The sequence below is a fragment of the Cyprinus carpio genome, chromosome B17 (assembly GCF_018340385.1).
Source record: "Cyprinus carpio isolate SPL01 chromosome B17, ASM1834038v1, whole genome shotgun sequence".
NCBI lineage: Eukaryota > Metazoa > Chordata > Actinopteri > Cypriniformes > Cyprinidae > Cyprinus > Cyprinus carpio.
The window spans coordinates 25,496,478-25,516,641 of record NC_056613.1 but is presented as its reverse complement, the minus strand read 5'-3'; the positions used below and the strand labels follow the sequence as shown (position 1 = coordinate 25,516,641).

Sequence of the window (20,164 nt, the reverse complement as noted above, 5' to 3'; positions counted from 1 at the left end):
TTGCTGCCAACAGGACAAGGTCACTTTAACATTCCGTTTTTGTTACGTGCTTTTGGGAGCAATGTATTAGTAGTAAAATTATTTTTCGTGGCCAGAGAAATAATTTTACTTGGTCAATAAACGATTTACACTGTCTGTCCTGCGGACGAACAAATCATTTTATTATACTATTAATGCTATAATGCTACAAGTAATTCCTGACGATTAATATAGTTAATAATAAGCCATTATGATTAATTATGTTCATTTCACTTTGAGCTAAAATTTGTTACAGCAGTATATTTCATTGTACACATGGGGTACTTTTTATTCCTGTGTTCACCAAACCAGTGAGCAGTGTTTACCAGTGTTTTTAGCAGTGTTCGCTGCTAAAAAGCTAAATCTGACCATAGATGCCAGTGCCATTTGAAGTTCCAGTCCTGTCAGACAACTGAATATGCTGGGGATTGTTTTTGGATGAGAGCATTTTCTTTTCTTGATTTTTTTTTTTTTTTTCTTGAAACCCTCCCAAACATGTGGTGTAGGTGTGGTTAAATTATTATTATTTTTTTTTTAAGGTTTTCTTTCAAAAAAACAAATGTAGTTCATGTAGTAGCCATTTTGTTTTTTGTTTTTTTTCTGTTGATGCTAGATGCTAATGGAACCTGCTTCAGGAGGATAAAATTATCTAAATATTTCAAATAATTTTCTCAGAAATTGGAAGATGGTGTTGACATATCATTGTTGTGACACAGGAAATATTAACATTAAGATTTAAAATATCCTAAAACCATAAAATTACCAGAGCCTGTCTGACACTGGTGTACTCTGCAGAGGTAGATTGTGGCAAGGGGGTAATTTATAGTGACAGCTGCCCCTGATATACCCTGATTTTATTACATTTTAATAAATGTCTGACGGTGTTGACAAAAAGTGGGGACACAACTTTGAAACCTTAAGAAACATGCATGTGTCACTGAAAAACAACCATGCTTTGATAGGAGATATTATAAAGTGTTGCTTTTGATAAAACATGCTCTTTTTCATCATTAAAAAAAACCCTTTCATCCATTTTATTGCATATGAATGATTGAACCCTTTTCTGTGGACACACTGTTTTAGATGTAGTGAGAAGACGATAAGTGTCATAGATTTCACATAATAGTGATAAAATTAAATTGAAGGGGATAATTGTGTTAAATACATTCTATTATTAATCCCCCATAACATTTACAAATGAAAATATTTTTATTTTTTAAACCAAATAGCAGTTACAATTGCTGGACATGTTTTGTCCCATGTCTCAAGAATCACTGCGCTACTTGACTTCATCCTAAATTAAAAAAAAAAAAAAAAAACTTTGTCTTTCTCTTTTTCTATTTCTTCCCTTTCTAGCTTGTACTTATTTGAACAAATGCCTGAAACTTGGTATTACAAGCACTTCCTGTGTCTGTTTGCCTCTTTAAGAAGACTCTCTTTATGTATTCCCCAATTGTAAGTCGATTTGGATAAAAGCATCTGCAAAATGACTAAATGTAAATGTAAACTTGTCGAGTAAGGTCTGTTGTCTACATCTGTTGTTGATTTGGATAGCAATATGGAAAAGTTTTAGAGATGTCTTAAGCAACTAATCAGTTGCATCATCCAAGTCAGATTATTTGCTATAGTTTAAGTTGAAAAAGCTAGAGTTACAAATAAAACAACAAGAGCATGAAAATCCTTTTACATCTATGTGAGCAAGAAATAGTACATAAAGAAAAAGAAAGAGAATGTGTGCAAACTGCTGTTCTACCTGTAACTCCTGTGCATCCAGATTTGCCTGCATCTAATCAGACTGCCAAACTGAACTGGCCAAAGGATATGGATATACAAGGATATGGATATATTGTTTAGTAGGTAAGGTGCATGATATATGCTCTGCTTTGCCCATTGAAGAAAGTCTATTAATTATAATTTAGTTAAAGCTGCTGTCTTGTTGATTTAAAAGCTTATCCCTGAAGCTGATTTAAAAGCTTATCCCTGAAGCATACAGACAGAAGTTCCGCAACTATACTAATTCAGCTAAACAAACATTTGTGAAATTTGACAAGAGAGGTCTGTTGGAAAAGTGGTGCGCTGCATCTAAGACAACTGCAACAACTTCAAAACTCTGCATTTACTCTCTTTGTATTTAAGGGTAATGTGTCAATTTCTGTTCTGAGCGACACAGGTGCAGCTCAGTCATTTACTGTATACTTAAAAGTGCATTATCTTTTTTAAGTGAAATGCATAAAGGAACCCACATACTTATCTGTGGAATTAAGTTTTGCAGTGTAAAAGTTCCTCTTCATACTCTGTTTCTGACTGTATTTAGTTTCCGGTCCTGTAAAAGGGGGAATACATTCGAGACTGCCTGTAGAGAGCGTGAGTTTAATTTTGGGTAATATCCTGGCTGGGGTAAGGTCTAGATGTAGTAAAGACTTTGGTTTGTAATATGGTGTTTGGCAGTCAGTTCCCTTTAACATTTTTAGCATGTGCAGTCACTTGATTGACTGATCTGTCTTTAACACCTTTCTTGCTTCTACAGATTCCTCCACTGAGTTGAGATAATCTGTACATCCCATTGGGACTAAAACAGATGGTGGGATCACTGATCAAGAACCTTCTTTGACAACTCTGACCCATCTCTGACGCACTGTGTTGAAGCCGTGGAGGGTAAAGTGGATGATGATGGAGTAGAATAATTCTGGTACTGAGGTATCTTAATTCATAAGTGGCTGTCTCAGGATACAGGAGAGACGGATTAAGTACAGACTATTAAATTTTGTTACCTACCAGTAGTTCTTAAACTTGCTCATTATCATCCACTATTTTGTCATTTTGGCAGTACTAAAACGTTCACATGAGTGGCAAAGAATTTCTATTGACCTGGTTTAGATTGGCCGCCATGAATTTGGCCAGCTCTCTTGCAGCCAGTTCCAGTGATGGGAGGACTGTGTTTCTTGGGTTAGAGAGAGAAGCCTTTCTCATTGGTGAAAAGCAATATTATTGATAGACAGCTAGAATTTTAGCTAGAAACAATGTGATTACTGTGATGTTTTTATCAGCTGTTTGGACTCAGATGGCACCCATTCACTGCAAATGATCTATTGGTGAGCATCTGACCTTATGCTACATTTCTCTAAGTATGTTCTGATAAAGAAGCAAATCACCATCTCAAATCTACATCTTGAATGGCATGATTACCTAAATTTACAGCAAATTTCAACTTTTAGGTAAACTATTCCTTTAATGGATCACATTTCAGTCACTATTTCATAGTCCAAAAAGAAAATGATGACACCCTTTTTTGGGGAATTCAGCAGTATTACAATACAGTATGTAAGCACAGAAAGTAGGCAAAAAGCTGCATAATGAAGCATCATTTAACAACAATTTCATGTTGTCGTGTTATTTTGTAGGGATCTAAATGTACACTACCGAAAAAGTTTGGTATAGGTCTTTCAGTTCAGCACACGTGTGTATGGAACAAATACATACCGCGTTGTTTTAACCAATGTTGTGTAAAGTTACATATTCAATACAATATTGTGTTACTCCCTAAAAGGTAACTAATTGATTTATTTAGTTACTTTTTATGGAAAGTAAAGTGTTACGCTACTTTTGTGTTCATTTTTCTCATCTGGGTGGGGCTTGTTTGTTTGTTTTTAATATAAAAAAATTACATTTTTGGCAAATTTAAAAGCCCTGTCACAACAAAATTTAAATGAATGAGCCTCAGGCTAAAGGAAATGCAAATTCACCTCTGTACAGCCATTTTTGACTGCATGAAGAATAGGGCGCAGGAGAAGAAAGAGCAAACAAACAAACAAATTAATTAAATAATTAAAACAAATCGAAAGAAACAATTGTTTTAATTATTGCAGCTTTGCGTCATAATCAGAGTTTGCATTTCACTGTTTTCATTTTGAGGAATACTGAATCTTTGTTTGTGCAAGTGAGAGGAGTAAATGCATGTTCACATTTTACTCTAGAACTACAGTAACCATCATGTTTACACAATGCCTCTGCACTTACTCCCGATTTCTCTCAACACAGGGACAGAATACCTATCAGCAGTGTTGGGGAAAGTTACTTTTAAAAGTAATGCATTACAATATTGCGTAACTCCCTAAAAAAGTAACTAATTACGTTACTTAGTTATTTTTTTATGGAAAGTAATGCGTTATGTTACTTTTGCGTTACTTTCGCGTTACTTTTTAAATATGAGCAGGGCTTGATTGTTTTTAATATAAGAAGTTTTATTTATAGCAAATGTGAAAGCCCTTTCACACCAAAAAGTGTAATGAATAAACCTCAGGCTGAAGGAAAAGTAAATTCACGTCTGTACAGTAGAACACAGGAGAAGAAGGTGTGAAAGAACACTCTTCAGCAATAAAAAAAACCCCAAAACAAAACAAAACAATGATGCACAATTGTTAGTTTATCTAAAGTATTTTTTTTTCTTATTAGTATGATTGAACTGGATCATCAAAGGTCAGCAGAAAAGACATTAGTTAATAAAATGGGATTAGATACATTTGTGTTATTTAACATATTTAATTATTGCAGGTTTGCATCTTATTCTAAGTTTTTATTTTTATTTTTTTTTTTCTGAGTGGAATGAATTAATACACATTCACATTTAGTCTAAAATGGGAGTTCACACAGCACACAATGCCTCTGTACTGCCAATTCCGATCCCTACAAAAAAGGAGAAAAGAAAACTTTCAATCAAAAAAATTTCTTCTAAATTTAAAAAAAGTAATGTGTTACTTTTCTAGTTACTTGAAAAAAGTAATCTGATTACGTAAATCACGTTACTTGTAATGCATTACCCCCAACCTGCCTATCAGTCAATAAATGGGAAAACAATTTAATTATTACAGTTATGACTATGATTTTATTTCAACAACGATAAAATGTATAGTTCAATGTTGGGTTATCTGTTCCAAACCAGTTAAAAGTGGATACATTTTTCAATGGTCATTCTGTGCATTACATTGTATTCCTGTCAAATTATTACTTCTTCTGTCCAATATTTAGGCTACTCAGCTCTGGGTTGCCCAGTTATCCCAGAAATGGTTATTTTTAACGCAGCATTTTTTGTGTGCGTAAGCAAAACTTTTGTGCAATTTAGCCTGATTTTTACCTTTAATATTACAGCAATGTGCAAGTAATAAGACTACCTATTTACAGCATTAGCTGAGGTACATTTTTAATCTTAGGAAAGATTTAATTATACTTATATATTTAAATTTAGATCAGCTCACGTTGCCTCATTTCTTTTTATACATTGAGCAGTGATGTTCATGCACTCAATGATTTTATCACATATAACCTATTGTTTGACAACCTGGTCACAAGCTAGAAACACTTCTCTCAAACCACTACTCTCCCTATATAAGAAAACTATTAAAGTACTTGATAGGAAATCCATATATTATCATCATTGTCATGTTTTGAAAAAATATAGTCTATTGAATTTTGAAAACTTGATTATATATGCAGATCTCTGTCTTGTGTACAAAATTTTGCATGGACTGGCTCCTCCTGTATTGCGCCAGTTTGTGAGAACAGCACCAAATGCGTGCAGATCTACAAGGAGTGCAGCAAGAGGTGACTGCATTGTTCCGTTTAGGAAGAGTGCACTTGGTCAAACAGCTTTTTCAGTCAGGGCTGTTCGTGAATGGAACCTTATTTCAATTCACATTAGGAATTTTAAAACGTACACTTCTTTTAAAATGAACTTAAAGAAGTGGCTAACAGGTAATCAGGACTGTCAACATTATATTTGACATGAAATCTTGCTGCTATCCTGTCTTCTCTGTCCTGTCTGTTTGTTTGTTTGTGTTTCTTTGGCTATGCCGATGAGGTTGGCTGTCTTTAACATGTGTGTAATATTTTAATCTTTCTGTTTAATTTTTTTTTTTTTTTTTTTTTTTTTTTAGGTGTTAAGATCTGTTCAGGGACAGCAGATGTAAAATAGCCTTTGGGCTAATTCTGGCACACTGTACATTTAATTATGTATTATTAGTGTGCATTGTCCCTGTTAAATAAACCTGAAATAAATAAATAAATATAACCAATCAAACACAATTCTCGTCTCGGTTTTGTTTAGTGCGTGCTCTCAGACGGAACTCGGCACTATGGCGAATTCTCTCATCGTAACAAAATGCAGATGTAATAAGTAAGAGATTCATTCATCATACATTGTAGATAACTTGTAGATAAGTGTTTATAACAGGAGTTTTTTGAGAGTGCTTAAACTGGCTCTAGACTGAAGTCAGTGATAATGTTCTTTGGTAATTTGATTGTTGCTTGTTTTCTGTATACAGTTCATTCTGTTTGAATAACCATGGAATTTAAAGTGTTATTAAAAAAAGTAACTTGCAATGTTTTTATTAAACGTCAGTAATATTAAAAATATTTTATGACATGACACCCATTTCTGGTACTTGCCTAAAAAGAGTGTTAATGATGTGCGTAGTTAAGAGATTATATTAACATTAGGCTACTTTTCCTGGAGTTGGCTTACCCTCCACCTATGCTTCTAGAGATTGTAGAGTGATACATGACTGTGAAAAAAAAAGACTTCAAATATACTAACAGTACATTAGGATAAATGTTTAAATTTGCCCCCTAAAAGTACAAGTGGCCCCTGCCTGGCCCCACAGTTACTGTGGTCTAGAACCACACACTGAGCATCAGACAGAGCCTGAAAGAATATCTCAAAGCAAATGCGTGTGTGAGTTGGACACCCTGCTTTTGAGATAGTAATTGTCTGTCACGGTGCTTTTGAATTATTAAAAACAAAATAAATACATAATGTTAATAAAGTTCACTCCCAATTCACCACAACCACACAATGATTGCTAGATATGGTGCCTGACGAAGACCTGATGGTCGAAACGTTGCAGCAATAAATTTTTATGGAGCAGTTACATCAGTGTGCAGACAATACGTTTGTATTTATTCTAGATATCTTACCTGACGAGCATGAGAAGGCCATCACTGGTCGGTTTTAAATCCTTCTCCTCTCTTAAAAGCCAGGCCTATGTAGATATGAGTTTTGTAGTACTGGCTCACTTTACCCTTTTGCTTGTAAACACTTTTCTGAATGAGGTTTCATTGTTTTAACAACAGGCGATTCCTTACTGATGTGATGTAACCATGGAAAGACAAATGACCTGTATGTGACATTTCCCACAAAATTGTGAATGCTTTTGAACTCAGTAAGTATTTATTTATTTTGTGTGTATGTGTGTGTGTGTGTGTGTGTGAACCAATATATATATATATATATATATATATATAGAATTTTTTTTTTTCAAATCAGTTATTGATCTTTTATTTTGTAACTAAAAAGTATGACATACTTGAGCTTTAGATTAACTATTTAATAATATATTTAGGAACTCTTGTGTTCTTTGAGACCTTCATTACAAATAGTGAGTTAGGGCATGTCTGACATAATTTATAAAGTGAAGCATCTAAAGATTTTCATTAGGGCATCCCTTTTTTAGTTCAGATAATGAGAGTGAATCAGTAGTCAGTCAAATAGAGGTGATGGTGAGGTAATGCCCCCCAACCTTGAGGCCATGGTTACTCTGTTAGGCAGAAAATCTCTTTGACATTATTGATGGCAATGGAGACAGAAAATAAAACTGAGTGAAGTGGAGAACCTGAGCTCAACCAACTGGAGAGATACTATTAATTTAACCCTACCTGGACCTCTGGTTGCAGGACATCCCTCTGCATGGCAAGAGGAAGCAGGGATGTCATACAAATTACATAAAGCACTGCCATGTGTGTTGTCATGTGAAGCCAGTATGTGTCCTTGAATGTAATACAAGAGATGGGGGCTATAGACAAGATTGGTATGATCAAAGGTTTTGTGAAGTGTGCCAAGAAGAGCGCCATGTGAAATAGGAAGATTTACTTGTGCCTGATTGATACAGCTGTACTCAATAACAACACTGTCAAACCACCATTTTTTTAGGTGAGTGGATGGAACATTATATTCATTAGAGGATGCATAACTAAGTCTCTCATAAAGCACAAAAAAGTTAGATATGTGTAGTGTCCTGAAAAAAAGACAGAATTGTTTAACTCTTCTGCACTCCAATTCACTTGATCCCCACTCATGTACTTCTACACATATGGAAACACATAGCTTATTTACAGAATTAAACAGATGCTGGAAAACAATGCAACAGTGATGACTGAAGAAAAGAAAATATGTAGAAGATATGCCTTAAATATTCCTCACCAAACAGAAAGCAGAATATATGTTAGTTGTGTGGGCTAAAACACTGCATTTGTCTGTGGTATATTTCACTTGATAACACTTAATTCAGCAAAATCGTTAGCTGGTGCTAAGTTACAATGAATATCAGCATCACAAAAATATAACTCAGCATATTTTCTATAATTATATTATGAATTTCAAATAAAAATAATTTTCCAATTTTGCAGTGTATGTTGACAGAGAAGTGGCATGTGTGAGGTCAGATTTTAGGGAACTGGAGTAGGTTTATGAGTTAATAAAAAGATAATAATAAAATCATATAAATGTAATTAAAACAAATAGTTTTCAAATAATAACAATATAAATAAAACACTTATTAAAAAAAAATGAATATTAATGTGTAATTACATTTTTGAAATATTTTTATTAAAATCTCATGGGGTACTTCAAGCTAATATTTTATTACAATTTTTCTATTATTAATTATTCAAATTATATTTTATTGTATATTTTATTCTGGGAATCTCTGTACTAGGTAAATAAAGCCTTTGGCTAAAACAAGATAATTTGACTAAGAGTGTCACATGACTGGTGATTTTAATATGTTAAACGAACATATACTGTATGTGTTATATTAGTCTTAGATGTGAGAGTAAATGGAATTATGACCATGAAATTCTGTCTTTTTACTGTCACAATACAATTGGAGAATGGAACAAAATTTATACAAGGAAAAGATGAGGAACTTGCATGTGAAATAGTTAAAGAATAGAAACTGACAATACACAATACTGTATGCTCATCACAAGACGAACAAACAATGTGCTATTATAAATAAATTAATTAATTAATTAATTAATTGGCTTGACTATACAGGTAAGAAAACTGAAAGAAAACTGATTGCAATGAGTGCAAGATACTGATGTCCCCTTCATACTGCCTTCAGAAACAAACAGTGAGAACAGACAACCCATGTGAACATCTTCCATGATTCATTCTTTTTTTTGTCCATATTATAGCAGTCACATGCACAAACAAACAAATCAGCTCTCATTGCATGTGAAGTTAATATGTGTGTGTGTGTATATATATATATATATATATATATATATATATATATATATATATATATATATATATATATATATTAGTGCTGTCAAACAATTAATCGCGATTAATCGCATCCAAAATAAAAGTTATTTTTTTACATATGTGTTCTGTGTATATTTATTATGTATATATAAATACACACACATACAGCATATATTTTGAAAATATTTACCTGTATTTACATGTATAGTTTTTGATTCATATAATTTATGTCATATGTAAATATAATTTATATATAAACGTAACATATTCGTCATATATATATAAATGCATGTGTGTGTATTTATATGTACATAATAAATATACACAGTACACACACATATATAATGTATACAAAAACTTTTATTTTGGATGCGATTAATCGCAGTTAATCGTTTGACAGCACTAATATCTGTGTGTGTGTTCAATAATAGGGATGATGGTGAAAAAGGTTAATCTTAAAGTTCTATTTCTATGGCAAACACAAGCAGATGTTGGTTTAAAAACAGAATAATTTTGACCATTTGTGATATTGTGTTGAAACTCAAAGTCAGACATGCTGTATTGTTCAGATTGGTATTGCTGTAAATAAATGTTCCTATTTAAAAAAAACTCTTATTGTTCTGTGTGTGGGATATCACTTTAAATCTCATGTAATAAATGTTTAGGGAAGTAATGGATCACTAACCTTAAGGAACAAACAATCAGGAGCTCTGTACAAATCAGGACATTGAGTGAAAACACAGTAACTGCTCAGAGAACATCTGCTTTTTAGATGAGAAGAAAAATGGCTTTATTTAAGCTTTGTCATCCATAAATGATTTTCAGTGATGTGGTCTCTCACAGATCATTTAACGTACAAATTCACAATAATAATACATTTCAGTTTAAACGGCTCCACATTTTTCCCCGAAAATCTTTGATGATGCACAGCTTTATTTACACAGAAGGTGGTAGTAATAGAATAACGAGAGAGAGAGAGAGAGAGAGAGAGAGAGAGAAGTGGCAAATATATTGTATTAGTAATATTAAACATGCAATACAGTTTTACAAGATAGTATGCATCCTATGTTGAAAACAGACTGTACATATTAAATACACATATTGAAAGTATACACAAAAGGTTCATGTGTGAAGTTAAGAAATTCTCTCAGCCTTTAAATTTTGCACATACTTTTGCAGTTACAGTGTACTTGCATTGTTGTACTGTATTATGGACATATAAGCATTTACAAATCTAAAACACCCTTTACATCATATTCATGATTCCATTACACAATTGTAATAAACTCATACCTGCTCTACCAAAGGAAGAACTGGAACTGCATAACCTGTGTGCATCCTCTTAGCACAAGTAAGCTGTATGTAATGAGAACTCATTAATGTAAATGACTTTGGTTTCAACTGCATCCAGTGATCTTTCTGAGCAATCTGCACATTGTCAGAATGCATTATGACACTAAATTCCCTCAAGCTCTACCAGATGAAAGATTATGTTATGCAAAGGAAATATTGCAGAGAGTCTAATATGTGTAATACAAAATAGCAGATCTCTGGAAAAGGCTACACTGTGTGTGTGAGACACATGCTGAACAGGTATTACAAAACTTTCATTGCTTGTATTGTAGAGAAGATGGAAGCTTGTCAATAGCTTTATTGTCTCAACGAAGGAAACTCCAGACATAATTTTGACGTGAGGAAGCGGAATTAAAATGAATGATGTTTTTACCAGGAAAGAATTTTTATCAAGATAAATGTTGAATGTTAGCTTCACAAAGCTTTGTTAGATGTGTTACAGTGTTACATGTTATATTTCCAAAGAATCTGAGTAGTTTTGTATATCAAACTCCCTAGCAAGGAATAATCATTATCACACAAAATATGAATCGTTATAAATCATTACAAATCCACTCCATAAAAGAGGTGTATACAAAAGGACTGAAGGATGAATTAGAATAGTTGTTTTGTGATTACAGCAGTGCCTCATCTCAAGGTCAGTACACAAAGGCACTTGTACATGCCAACAAGAGAATAAATAAATAAATAAATAAATATACAGTCTTAGCTTCTGCGTGGAGTTTCTCTGATTTCCACAACAGACATAGCATTAAATCCTTTCATAAAACAAAAACGTTGTGTACACACAGTACTTTTCGTATGCTCTGTCAATATTTTTCACACAAAGTCATAGGCTAAGATTTTAGGTAATGTTATGCAAATATACACACACATTTGAACGTTGTTTGCATCAGTTTAGTGACACTGTTATAGCAACTGTAATGGATATATTTTTTGCTGTTAAATTCTCTCTCTCTTTATCTCTTTTTTGACAAAGCTTGATTGTATTAGCTTGTAGAATGTATTGTATTAGCTTGTCAAGTGAAATGGAGGTAGCAAACACTTAAGCGTTTGTGCTGAGACTGACAGATAACAGACCTCTGTGAACAATAGCCTACATTAAGTTGTCTGTGTATAGTTCAGTAACTGAGGTAAAACGTTAAAATTTGTGTTCATAATATGAGCGCACGGCAGCAGATGTGAGGTCACTGAACTAGCGTTATATTTGAGTCTCTTGAGAGCCATTTCAGATTAAAGCTAGAGGTCTCCTCCATTAATAATGCAAGCATGAAAGCTGCCTCTCTGTTTTGTTACCACTTCTAAAACTAAGCCACTGCTAGAAAAACTATGCAGAGCAAGTTGCAACAGTTTTGGTGTAAAAATTATTCCATTCCTTTGAACAAGCTTATTTTATTGTACCTTTTTCTCTTCCACAGTGATTATAATTATTATTATTATTATTATATTTTTATTGACACTAAAAATACAAAAACATAACAGATGTAGCTGTTGATTAGGTCAGAACCTCATGTTGTTCATCAAATCAGAGTTTAACTGTTTTATGCCATCTACATATATTATATTATAGCTCACATTGTGTGTAAAAATGTTTTCACTCTGTAATCATATAAACAATTTCATATATATCATATCATAATTTTTAAGTATTTTGAAGTATTTTTCACAGTCTGTTCTTCAAATATGTCACTGCATCACAAAAATAGTTAAATGCGTTGACCAAATGTCCATTTTATTATCTTGAACCACAACAATACACAAAAGAATCACAATAGAAAAATGAAATAATTAGTAAATTTTGAATACAAACTGAAGGATGTGGATTTTCCACAAACCAAAATTATAAATCACTTTCAAAGTTTATTTAGAATCCACAATTTTTTTTTTAACTTAATAGAAACGAGTTACCTATTTACGCAGCAATATTCAGATATGTAAGAAAATGTGTTTCCGTCTTCGTGCTTTAGCTCAAACAATTTTATGTTTTTTTTATATAATTTTTTTATAACAGGCCTACGATAGGCCTTCATACCAAGATAAATTGTAAATATCCTCTATTCGCAAAATCTGTGTAATAGAATTGCTTTATAGTGTTAAAAATATATACAAGATGTAAACTAATACGCATTTTATATATAATTCTGGAGACAGCATTGTCGCTCCTGCGCCCGGTGTTCTGCAACCTATTAGCATCATTTCGTCCATCGAGTTCCATTAATTACATTTGAATGAAAACTTGCGCGGAAGAATAAGATTTTGGAGAGGCCTGCCAGATACTTGCTCCTCTTGGGAGGACCTTTAACCTTCTTAACGGTGGGTACGCAGTACTTAAAGGCTGCTTTTTACTACAACTGGGAGGATGGGACGTGCACCTGCCTGCTTATAGTACAAAATGGTCGACATAGGCGAAGTGGCAATTGCTTCATGTATAGAAGGATTCTTAGATTACTGTATGCTAATTAAAGAACGAATTACAAGATTTGGTAAAGCAATATTTTATTTCGAAATATTATACATATTAAAATTTCCTTTAATTGAAGCTTGTGTCTGCGCACGGCATCTATTATGCATAACTTAACCGGATAAAAAACAATAATATTTCCTGACTATTTCAAGATCATTTTTATTCGAAATAAAATAAAAGTGATTGAAAATGTAATTTCATTTTATATTGCTTCTAGACAGCGGATTATAAAGATATGAGATGTGTTTTGAAGGCTGGGGACGTGATTCGTACTTGTTATATATCAAGGACTTGTGAATATTCAAATAACATTTTGAAAAACCGAAAGGCAACTAAAGAATCTCTCTGCAGCCTATAAATGTTATTTTATTTAAATACAAAATAATGAAGTTAGTGCTCAAATGAGTAAGAAAGCTTTAAAAATGAGAGTTTTTTCTGTGGTCTAGGTCTTCGATTTAGCTATATGAAACTTAAAATATCAACATGTAGATGCTTAATGTTACTTTATAGCCTGTGTTACATGAATGTAACCGCCTTATAGATATGTTGCTAAGAGTTTGTGTAAGCTCTATCTGAAAACAGTAGGCCCTGTTACACCTGTAGTAATCGTGTTTGTGTTGCACTTACACCTATAGACACTTATAGGAAAAACCTGTAAGATCGCCCATGCAGGAGCATCCTTGCTGTCATTTATTATGGATTTTTGAATTTTGTGACTCATTATAAGCAACGATAACACAGTGTTTCAAGCCTATGCATCTACTGCACTGTTGCCTGATGAAAAAGCAAATATCGCTGTATTGTCAAGTTATTGTTGTATTTGCATCTTATGAATTATGCGCCTCAGAGCATGTTGTAGACGTAGCCTATTCAACGAGCCCTACAAAGGTAATAAAATTTTGATATGCCGATCTTAATTAACATAATTGTCCTCTAAATTAATTAAAGAAATAGTGGCGGGTTGTGGAGTATCATGATTCAATGTATCTTGACTTCACCCCGGAGGAAACTATAGGCTGTGGCATGTGCAACATCAGCATTATAACTGAAATAAATACTGAAACTTGATTTTTGATGACTTGTGGATCTGTGGATGTTTTATTTATACAAAAGATTTGAAATACTGCACCTTGTTGACCTTGTTTTTCTTTTCTTTTTTTTTGTGCCGCAACAGCTACACTTTGCTCTGAAGTTAGTTTTTTTTTTTTTTTTTTTCTGTATACTCGTAATATATTTTGATGTGTTTTAAATTGCATTTCAAATTGTGCGTTATTGAATGTGATGCCAATACACAATATTAGTACTACTCCGAGCCTTTATACCGCAAAGTAGACATTAACTTATTCCGGACACTTTGTTTCACAATCGGTTCTGTGAGATAATGGGTCAGGACCTCAGCTCTTACTCCAAGCTCTCTTTCCCTTCACTGACCCTTGATCCATCAAGCACTCCAGTGGACGCATGTGTTTGCCCATTCACTCCAAGACTTAGGCTATATGTAGGCTACGCTCTGCTTTAAATGAGGATAGTTGTTTAAGAAAGGCATCGAATTGCAAACCAAACGTGAATTAAAATAAACCGCAGATTAAAAACAACGTTCAAAGGAATACCTCAGACCATGCCTTTTATTTTGATTGCAACTCAATTATCAAAAGCTCTTGTCACGCATTAAAGGAGAAGGGCCATAGGTGACAGCTAACTCGCAGCTAAGTCAAACACAAACAAAACTGCACAGAACTGTCCTAAGAATTCTCTACTTACACGGGTCAAGGTTTTTTTTTTTTTTTTTTTTTTTTTTACCTGCAAGTCTCACGCAGGCATATAAACATGCTTAGAAACGCGTAATTAGTTTAACTAAGAATGAACGATATTTAGTTTCAGTCAAAGCATGTTCAAACAAATCTAAGCACGGTAGCCTAATATTTGTATTTTATTAATTAACTAGTTTTTCGCACATTTACCGATTAATTTAGTTGAATGGGAATAAAAAATAAATAAATCAAAAAGACATGCGTCAATATAATTTATAATACAGGCCTACTGAATAATCTTAAAGTAAATATATATATATATATATGGATTGGAAAATCCATCTCAAAGCAACACATAAGCACTCTTAATCATTTTTCAGTTTCAGTTTTAGTAACTAGTGTAACTCGGTCATTAGCCACTGTTAGTTTCTTCGATTTTTTTTTATTTTATTTTTTTTTAATATAATCTTATTATTATTTACACCCACTAACACACAGACACACATATACGCACATACGTATTTGAAGAGAAATCCTAAATCCTGCGAGTTCCTAAATTTACATGTACATTAACACAGAACAATCCATCTAAACTAAACACGGCAAACACTCTGCCTTCAATGCAACGAGATGTGATTCATTTCCCACAGCAACCTGTTTCAGTACCTGAGCAAATGTTGTCCAGTATATCCTAGTCCCATCTCTGATGATAGATTTTTCATGTGTTCCTTCCGCACTGAAGTATAGCCTACAGACAAAACATTTTTAGTTTTTCTTGAGTGACTTGGTATAGTCACCCATCCAGTGGTTTCTCCAGCAGCAGAGTGAGGCGGTTGCTTGGCCCTCGGTCATGCTCTCTGCCTTAATATTCCACAAGGTTGAGTGGCCCTCATTTACCTAATGGATCAGGCGCACAAAACCTTAGACGAGTTTCTGGCTCTGAGTCACAAGACAAACTATATGTGATGCTTCGAACTGGATGGCCTCAGAATGATTCCAAATTAAACACATCGACAATTAAACACTTAAACATGATTTGCTGAATGTTTAGTAGTCAGAAGAGAACGCTGGATGCTATTGTTTGTTTTGTGTTGCAAGTTTACAAAAAGAGTAGAAATGTGTAATGTTACTAAAGTCTAAGGTAGGCCTACTTAACGAAATATCACCTTACATAGGCTACTTGTACAGTATACACAAACGTGTGAGACCAGCATCCACCCACGTGGTCGAATTAGACAGAGGTGTGTTCAACATGACTGATGGATGTAGGCATGGAAAAGTTTCTTGTCCCTAAACTTGTAGTTTTAAAACTTCATGAGCGTACAAGCTTGGCTTATCCATGTTTTCCTGGGCATATAAAATGAGTCTTATTTTTAGAGCCTTATTTTTATATTTATATGAAGTGCCAAAATTGGGCCACGCAACATGTGCCCCACACTATTTTTTAAAAACTGCATAAAATGTAAACTGTAATTATTAATATCCACAGGCCTCACATCCGTGAGTTCATTGACCCATAAGTAATTTGAAAAAGGTCGGATGAATGAAACAGATTAAATGAGCTTCATTGTATTTATTATAACAATTTTTTGCTGAGGAAATACCGAACGGTTTAAAACTTAAATGTTAATTTTTACAATTTACGTTCTTCATAAGCTTTTACGATTAAGATACATTTCACCTTATTGTAGATTTCCAGGGTCAATATAGCTATTAGAAACTCTTTTTGTTTTAGAAACGGTTTATTATTATTATTATTATTATTATTTACTATGATCTTATTAGGGAGAGACCCTTAGCGCTGCTTAAGACGCATAAATTAGGTCATAGACTGGAGGGGGTCTTCATCGTGCCACTCTGACAGTGCGCGCTGGCGCTTATGACTCTCGGAGTGCTCTCAAAGTTGGAAAAAGTATGGAATTCCCTATTGACGCAGATTAACAGCGCCTAAAAAAAAAAAAAAAAAAAAAAGCAGAAGAAGAAAAAGTAGACTTCAGACAGACTGACAACGTCGGCTCAATTCGATATGAATAAACTTTGAGGACGATGTCAGACTCGTGAAGTGGAGCTAAGGCAAGAAAAAAGAAAAAGAAACAAAGAATGACCACTGAAAATGTTCAGTCGGCATGATGATAAATGTAATTTGAAACTAACAACATTTTTTCTCAATTATCTTGCTGAGATGTCAATGACTATTGTTTGCTGGTCTATGGAGTCGCTCCGCCCCTCATGTTTGTCGTAAATCTGGCGCCTGGCTACAATAAACCTGAGATAAGAGTGGCCAGGGCTCGCCTCCTTCTCCAAGGCGATCAATCGGATCTCCGGCATACTACAAGCACTCTCTTACGTCGACGTCCACGAGAACAGAGCTGATACAACAACACGGCTGCGCTCCACCACCAAACATCTATCTGCTTTTCTGAACCATGTCGCTGAGCCCAAAGCATACAACACCTTTCTCAGTGACAGATATTTTGAGCCCAATTGAGGAGACTTACAAGAAGTTTAGTGGCATGGAGAGCACTGGAAACCTCACATCTCCATTGGGAGCGTACCGGCAACCTCAGGTGTCCCAGACTGGCATGCAGCAACACTCTATGGGCCACAACGCCACTGTGGCGACCACCTACCATATGCCACACTCCGTTTCCCAGTTCTCACACAGCGCAATGGGGGGCTACTGCAATGGCAGCATTGCCAACATGGGGGACCTACCCTCTTACCAAGAAACTATGAGAAACAGCGCAGCAGCAACAGGGTGGTACGGCGCCAATCCTGACCCTAGATACTCAACAAGTAAGTTCTCTTGCATTATTCTGATTTTATCTCTCGACGCGTTGCTCGTTGCATGCATGCACTATTTATTTACTGAGTTTCCAGCGAGTTTACTTTAGTTGTACGCATCAGCACTATTGCTCATGCTTTGCCTTCATAGCGTTGCCGCAGCTACTGTTACTGCTGATTTTCCCCTTGTGTAGATTTTAATTAATTATAACTGAAACATTTATATTCGTTCATTTGTGCACGCATAAATGCTGCACTGAGACTCTTATTGCTGCACAAATGATTAACAATTTAGCCCAACACTGCTACTAATTGAATGGCCGTACATCTGTATGCATATTTTAGTTTCTAGATTCATGGGACCTTCCACAGGTATGAACATGACAGGAATGGGCGCGCTGACAGGCATGGCCGACACCACCAAATCCATCCCACCTCTGCACGCAGCGCCAAGGAGGAAACGACGGGTGCTCTTCTCTCAAGCACAAGTCTACGAGCTGGAAAGGAGATTTAAGCAACAGAAATACCTCTCAGCGCCCGAAAGGGAACACCTGGCTAGTATGATACATCTAACCCCGACGCAGGTCAAGATCTGGTTTCAGAATCATCGCTACAAGATGAAACGGCAGGCCAAGGACAAAGCAGCGCAGCAGCTTCAACAAGAGGGCAACCTGTGTCAACAGCAGCAGTCGCCGAGGAGAGTGGCTGTCCCTGTCTTAGTGAAGGATGGCAAGCCTTGTCAAAACGGCTCCAACACACCGACGCCAAACCAACAGCAGATTCAGCAGCAGCAGCAGCAGCAGAACGGTTCCGGGGTCGTGCTTCCTACCTCCACTAACTCTATGAACCAACACCAAACCCAGCAGGTCAACGCACTGGTCCAGGCCCAAGACCTGGAGGAAATGTCCCCCAGTCCCCCGTCACTCCACTCGCAGATGAACAACATGGGCCAGATAGACACTACTGTAGACTACACAAATAACATGGTCACGTCAAATCTGCTTTATGGCAGAACGTGGTAAGACCGGGCACTTTTTCTTTCCTCCGTTTTCCCACAAACTTTAGCCTCCTCTGAATTAAGAACTGCGAGCGAGGCCAAAAGCAGACCGGGCATCCGTGTGGCGGGTGATCGGATCAAAGGAGCAATTTTTTTTTTGCGGGAAATGTACCACTTTTTTTTTTCTTCTAAAAAACAGTTTTTGTGGTCACAGTTTTCTACAATGACCCTGCTACTCATTATGGACAAAATAACAATTTCTAGCCTCACGCTCTATGTTTGGGGCTTCCTTTTGTTGTTCTAGTAGAAGGTTGTCTGTTGTTAAACAAAATTGCTGCTCCACATCTATGGCAATGCCAGGACACGGGAAGCAATGTTTCATATTTCAGGTATGAACTTCTAGCAAGAACTGGAAAAGTTCCCAGATCTCAATAAATGCCTGAACGTGCGACTGAAGCGACTATTGTAAAAAAAAAAAAAAAAAAAAAAAATCATAATGTATTCATTTAGAGAAATTACAAGTAGTACCTGTATATTTGGCTAACACTTAAGTTTCTGTTTACTTGTAATATAAATGTTTGAGTCTTTTCGTTGGTCATTTATTCTATTCTATTCTATTCTATTCTATTCTATTTTTTTTTTTTTGGTAAATTAAAACAAAGACAAAAAGACGATTGCTGCTGTATATGTTTCAAAACAATTAAACGTTAACAATAAATCAATTAAACCGCACGCCATTGTTGGGAAATTAATGTGTGTAGAGTAATTTCTGTGAAGAGCGTTTTTATTCGATTAATATCTGAAAATACATTTATTATTAAAAAGTCGATGAAAGGAAACTTTTCACTGATTTTGAGTGGAAGAAACCTTTATTTAGATGCAAACAATGTTTAATGTCTGCCATTTACTTCTAAATTGGCGTCCATAGTTAATTATTTACTTGAATTTTTTACAAATTCAGTTACCTCTCCAAATATAAATATTTATGAAACCTGCCTTACACAAAAGGAAATAATAATAATATTAATAATAATAATGTGCCACCCATTCATTACTTTAGGTTCTATCAATTTATATTACGCAGAAGAGAGAACGAATTTTTTTTTTTTTTTTTTTGGTTATCTGTTGGTTCAATTTGTTTAACGTGTCTGACATTTTAGTGGCTTGTATGTTTATTCAGATCCAAAGAATGCATAAGTATAGTTTACATAACGAAAATAAAATTGCATACATGTTTGGAATTCTATATTATCTGTGCTGTTGTATACTATTTGCATATACCTGTAATTAAAGGGCATTAGTTTAGCATAAATTTAGATTTTCAACAAATAGATATTTTAATTTTGTAATAAGCTCTAAAAAATTATATTTTTAATTGTTTTATTTTTTTGCATTTTTAAATTCAATGCCGTGGACTTCAATGATAGATTGTAGATTGGGAATTAAAGTAAATGCGGATATAGTTCGAAATTGTT

The 20,164-nt window shown here is 34.6% G+C and overlaps 1 protein-coding gene across 2 annotated transcripts; it reads left to right on the top strand.

Annotated features, from left to right (window-relative positions):
* Positions 1-17,012: 17,012 nt before the first annotated feature.
* LOC109070353 (homeobox protein Nkx-2.4-like) lies at positions 17,013-19,844 on the top strand. Of its 2 annotated transcripts, none has more exons than XM_019086930.2 (2): positions 17,013-17,704; positions 18,065-19,844. In XM_019086930.2, exons 1-2 carry the CDS (start codon positions 17,335-17,337, stop codon positions 18,712-18,714), a joined length of 1,020 nt encoding a protein of 339 aa, XP_018942475.2. In that variant the 5' UTR covers positions 17,013-17,334; the 3' UTR covers positions 18,715-19,844. The 2 variants fall into 2 exon arrangements, with proteins under 2 accessions (XP_018942475.2, XP_018942474.2); XM_019086929.2 differs by having other exon boundaries at positions 17,016-17,704; positions 18,038-19,842.
* Positions 19,845-20,164: the final 320 nt, after the last annotated feature.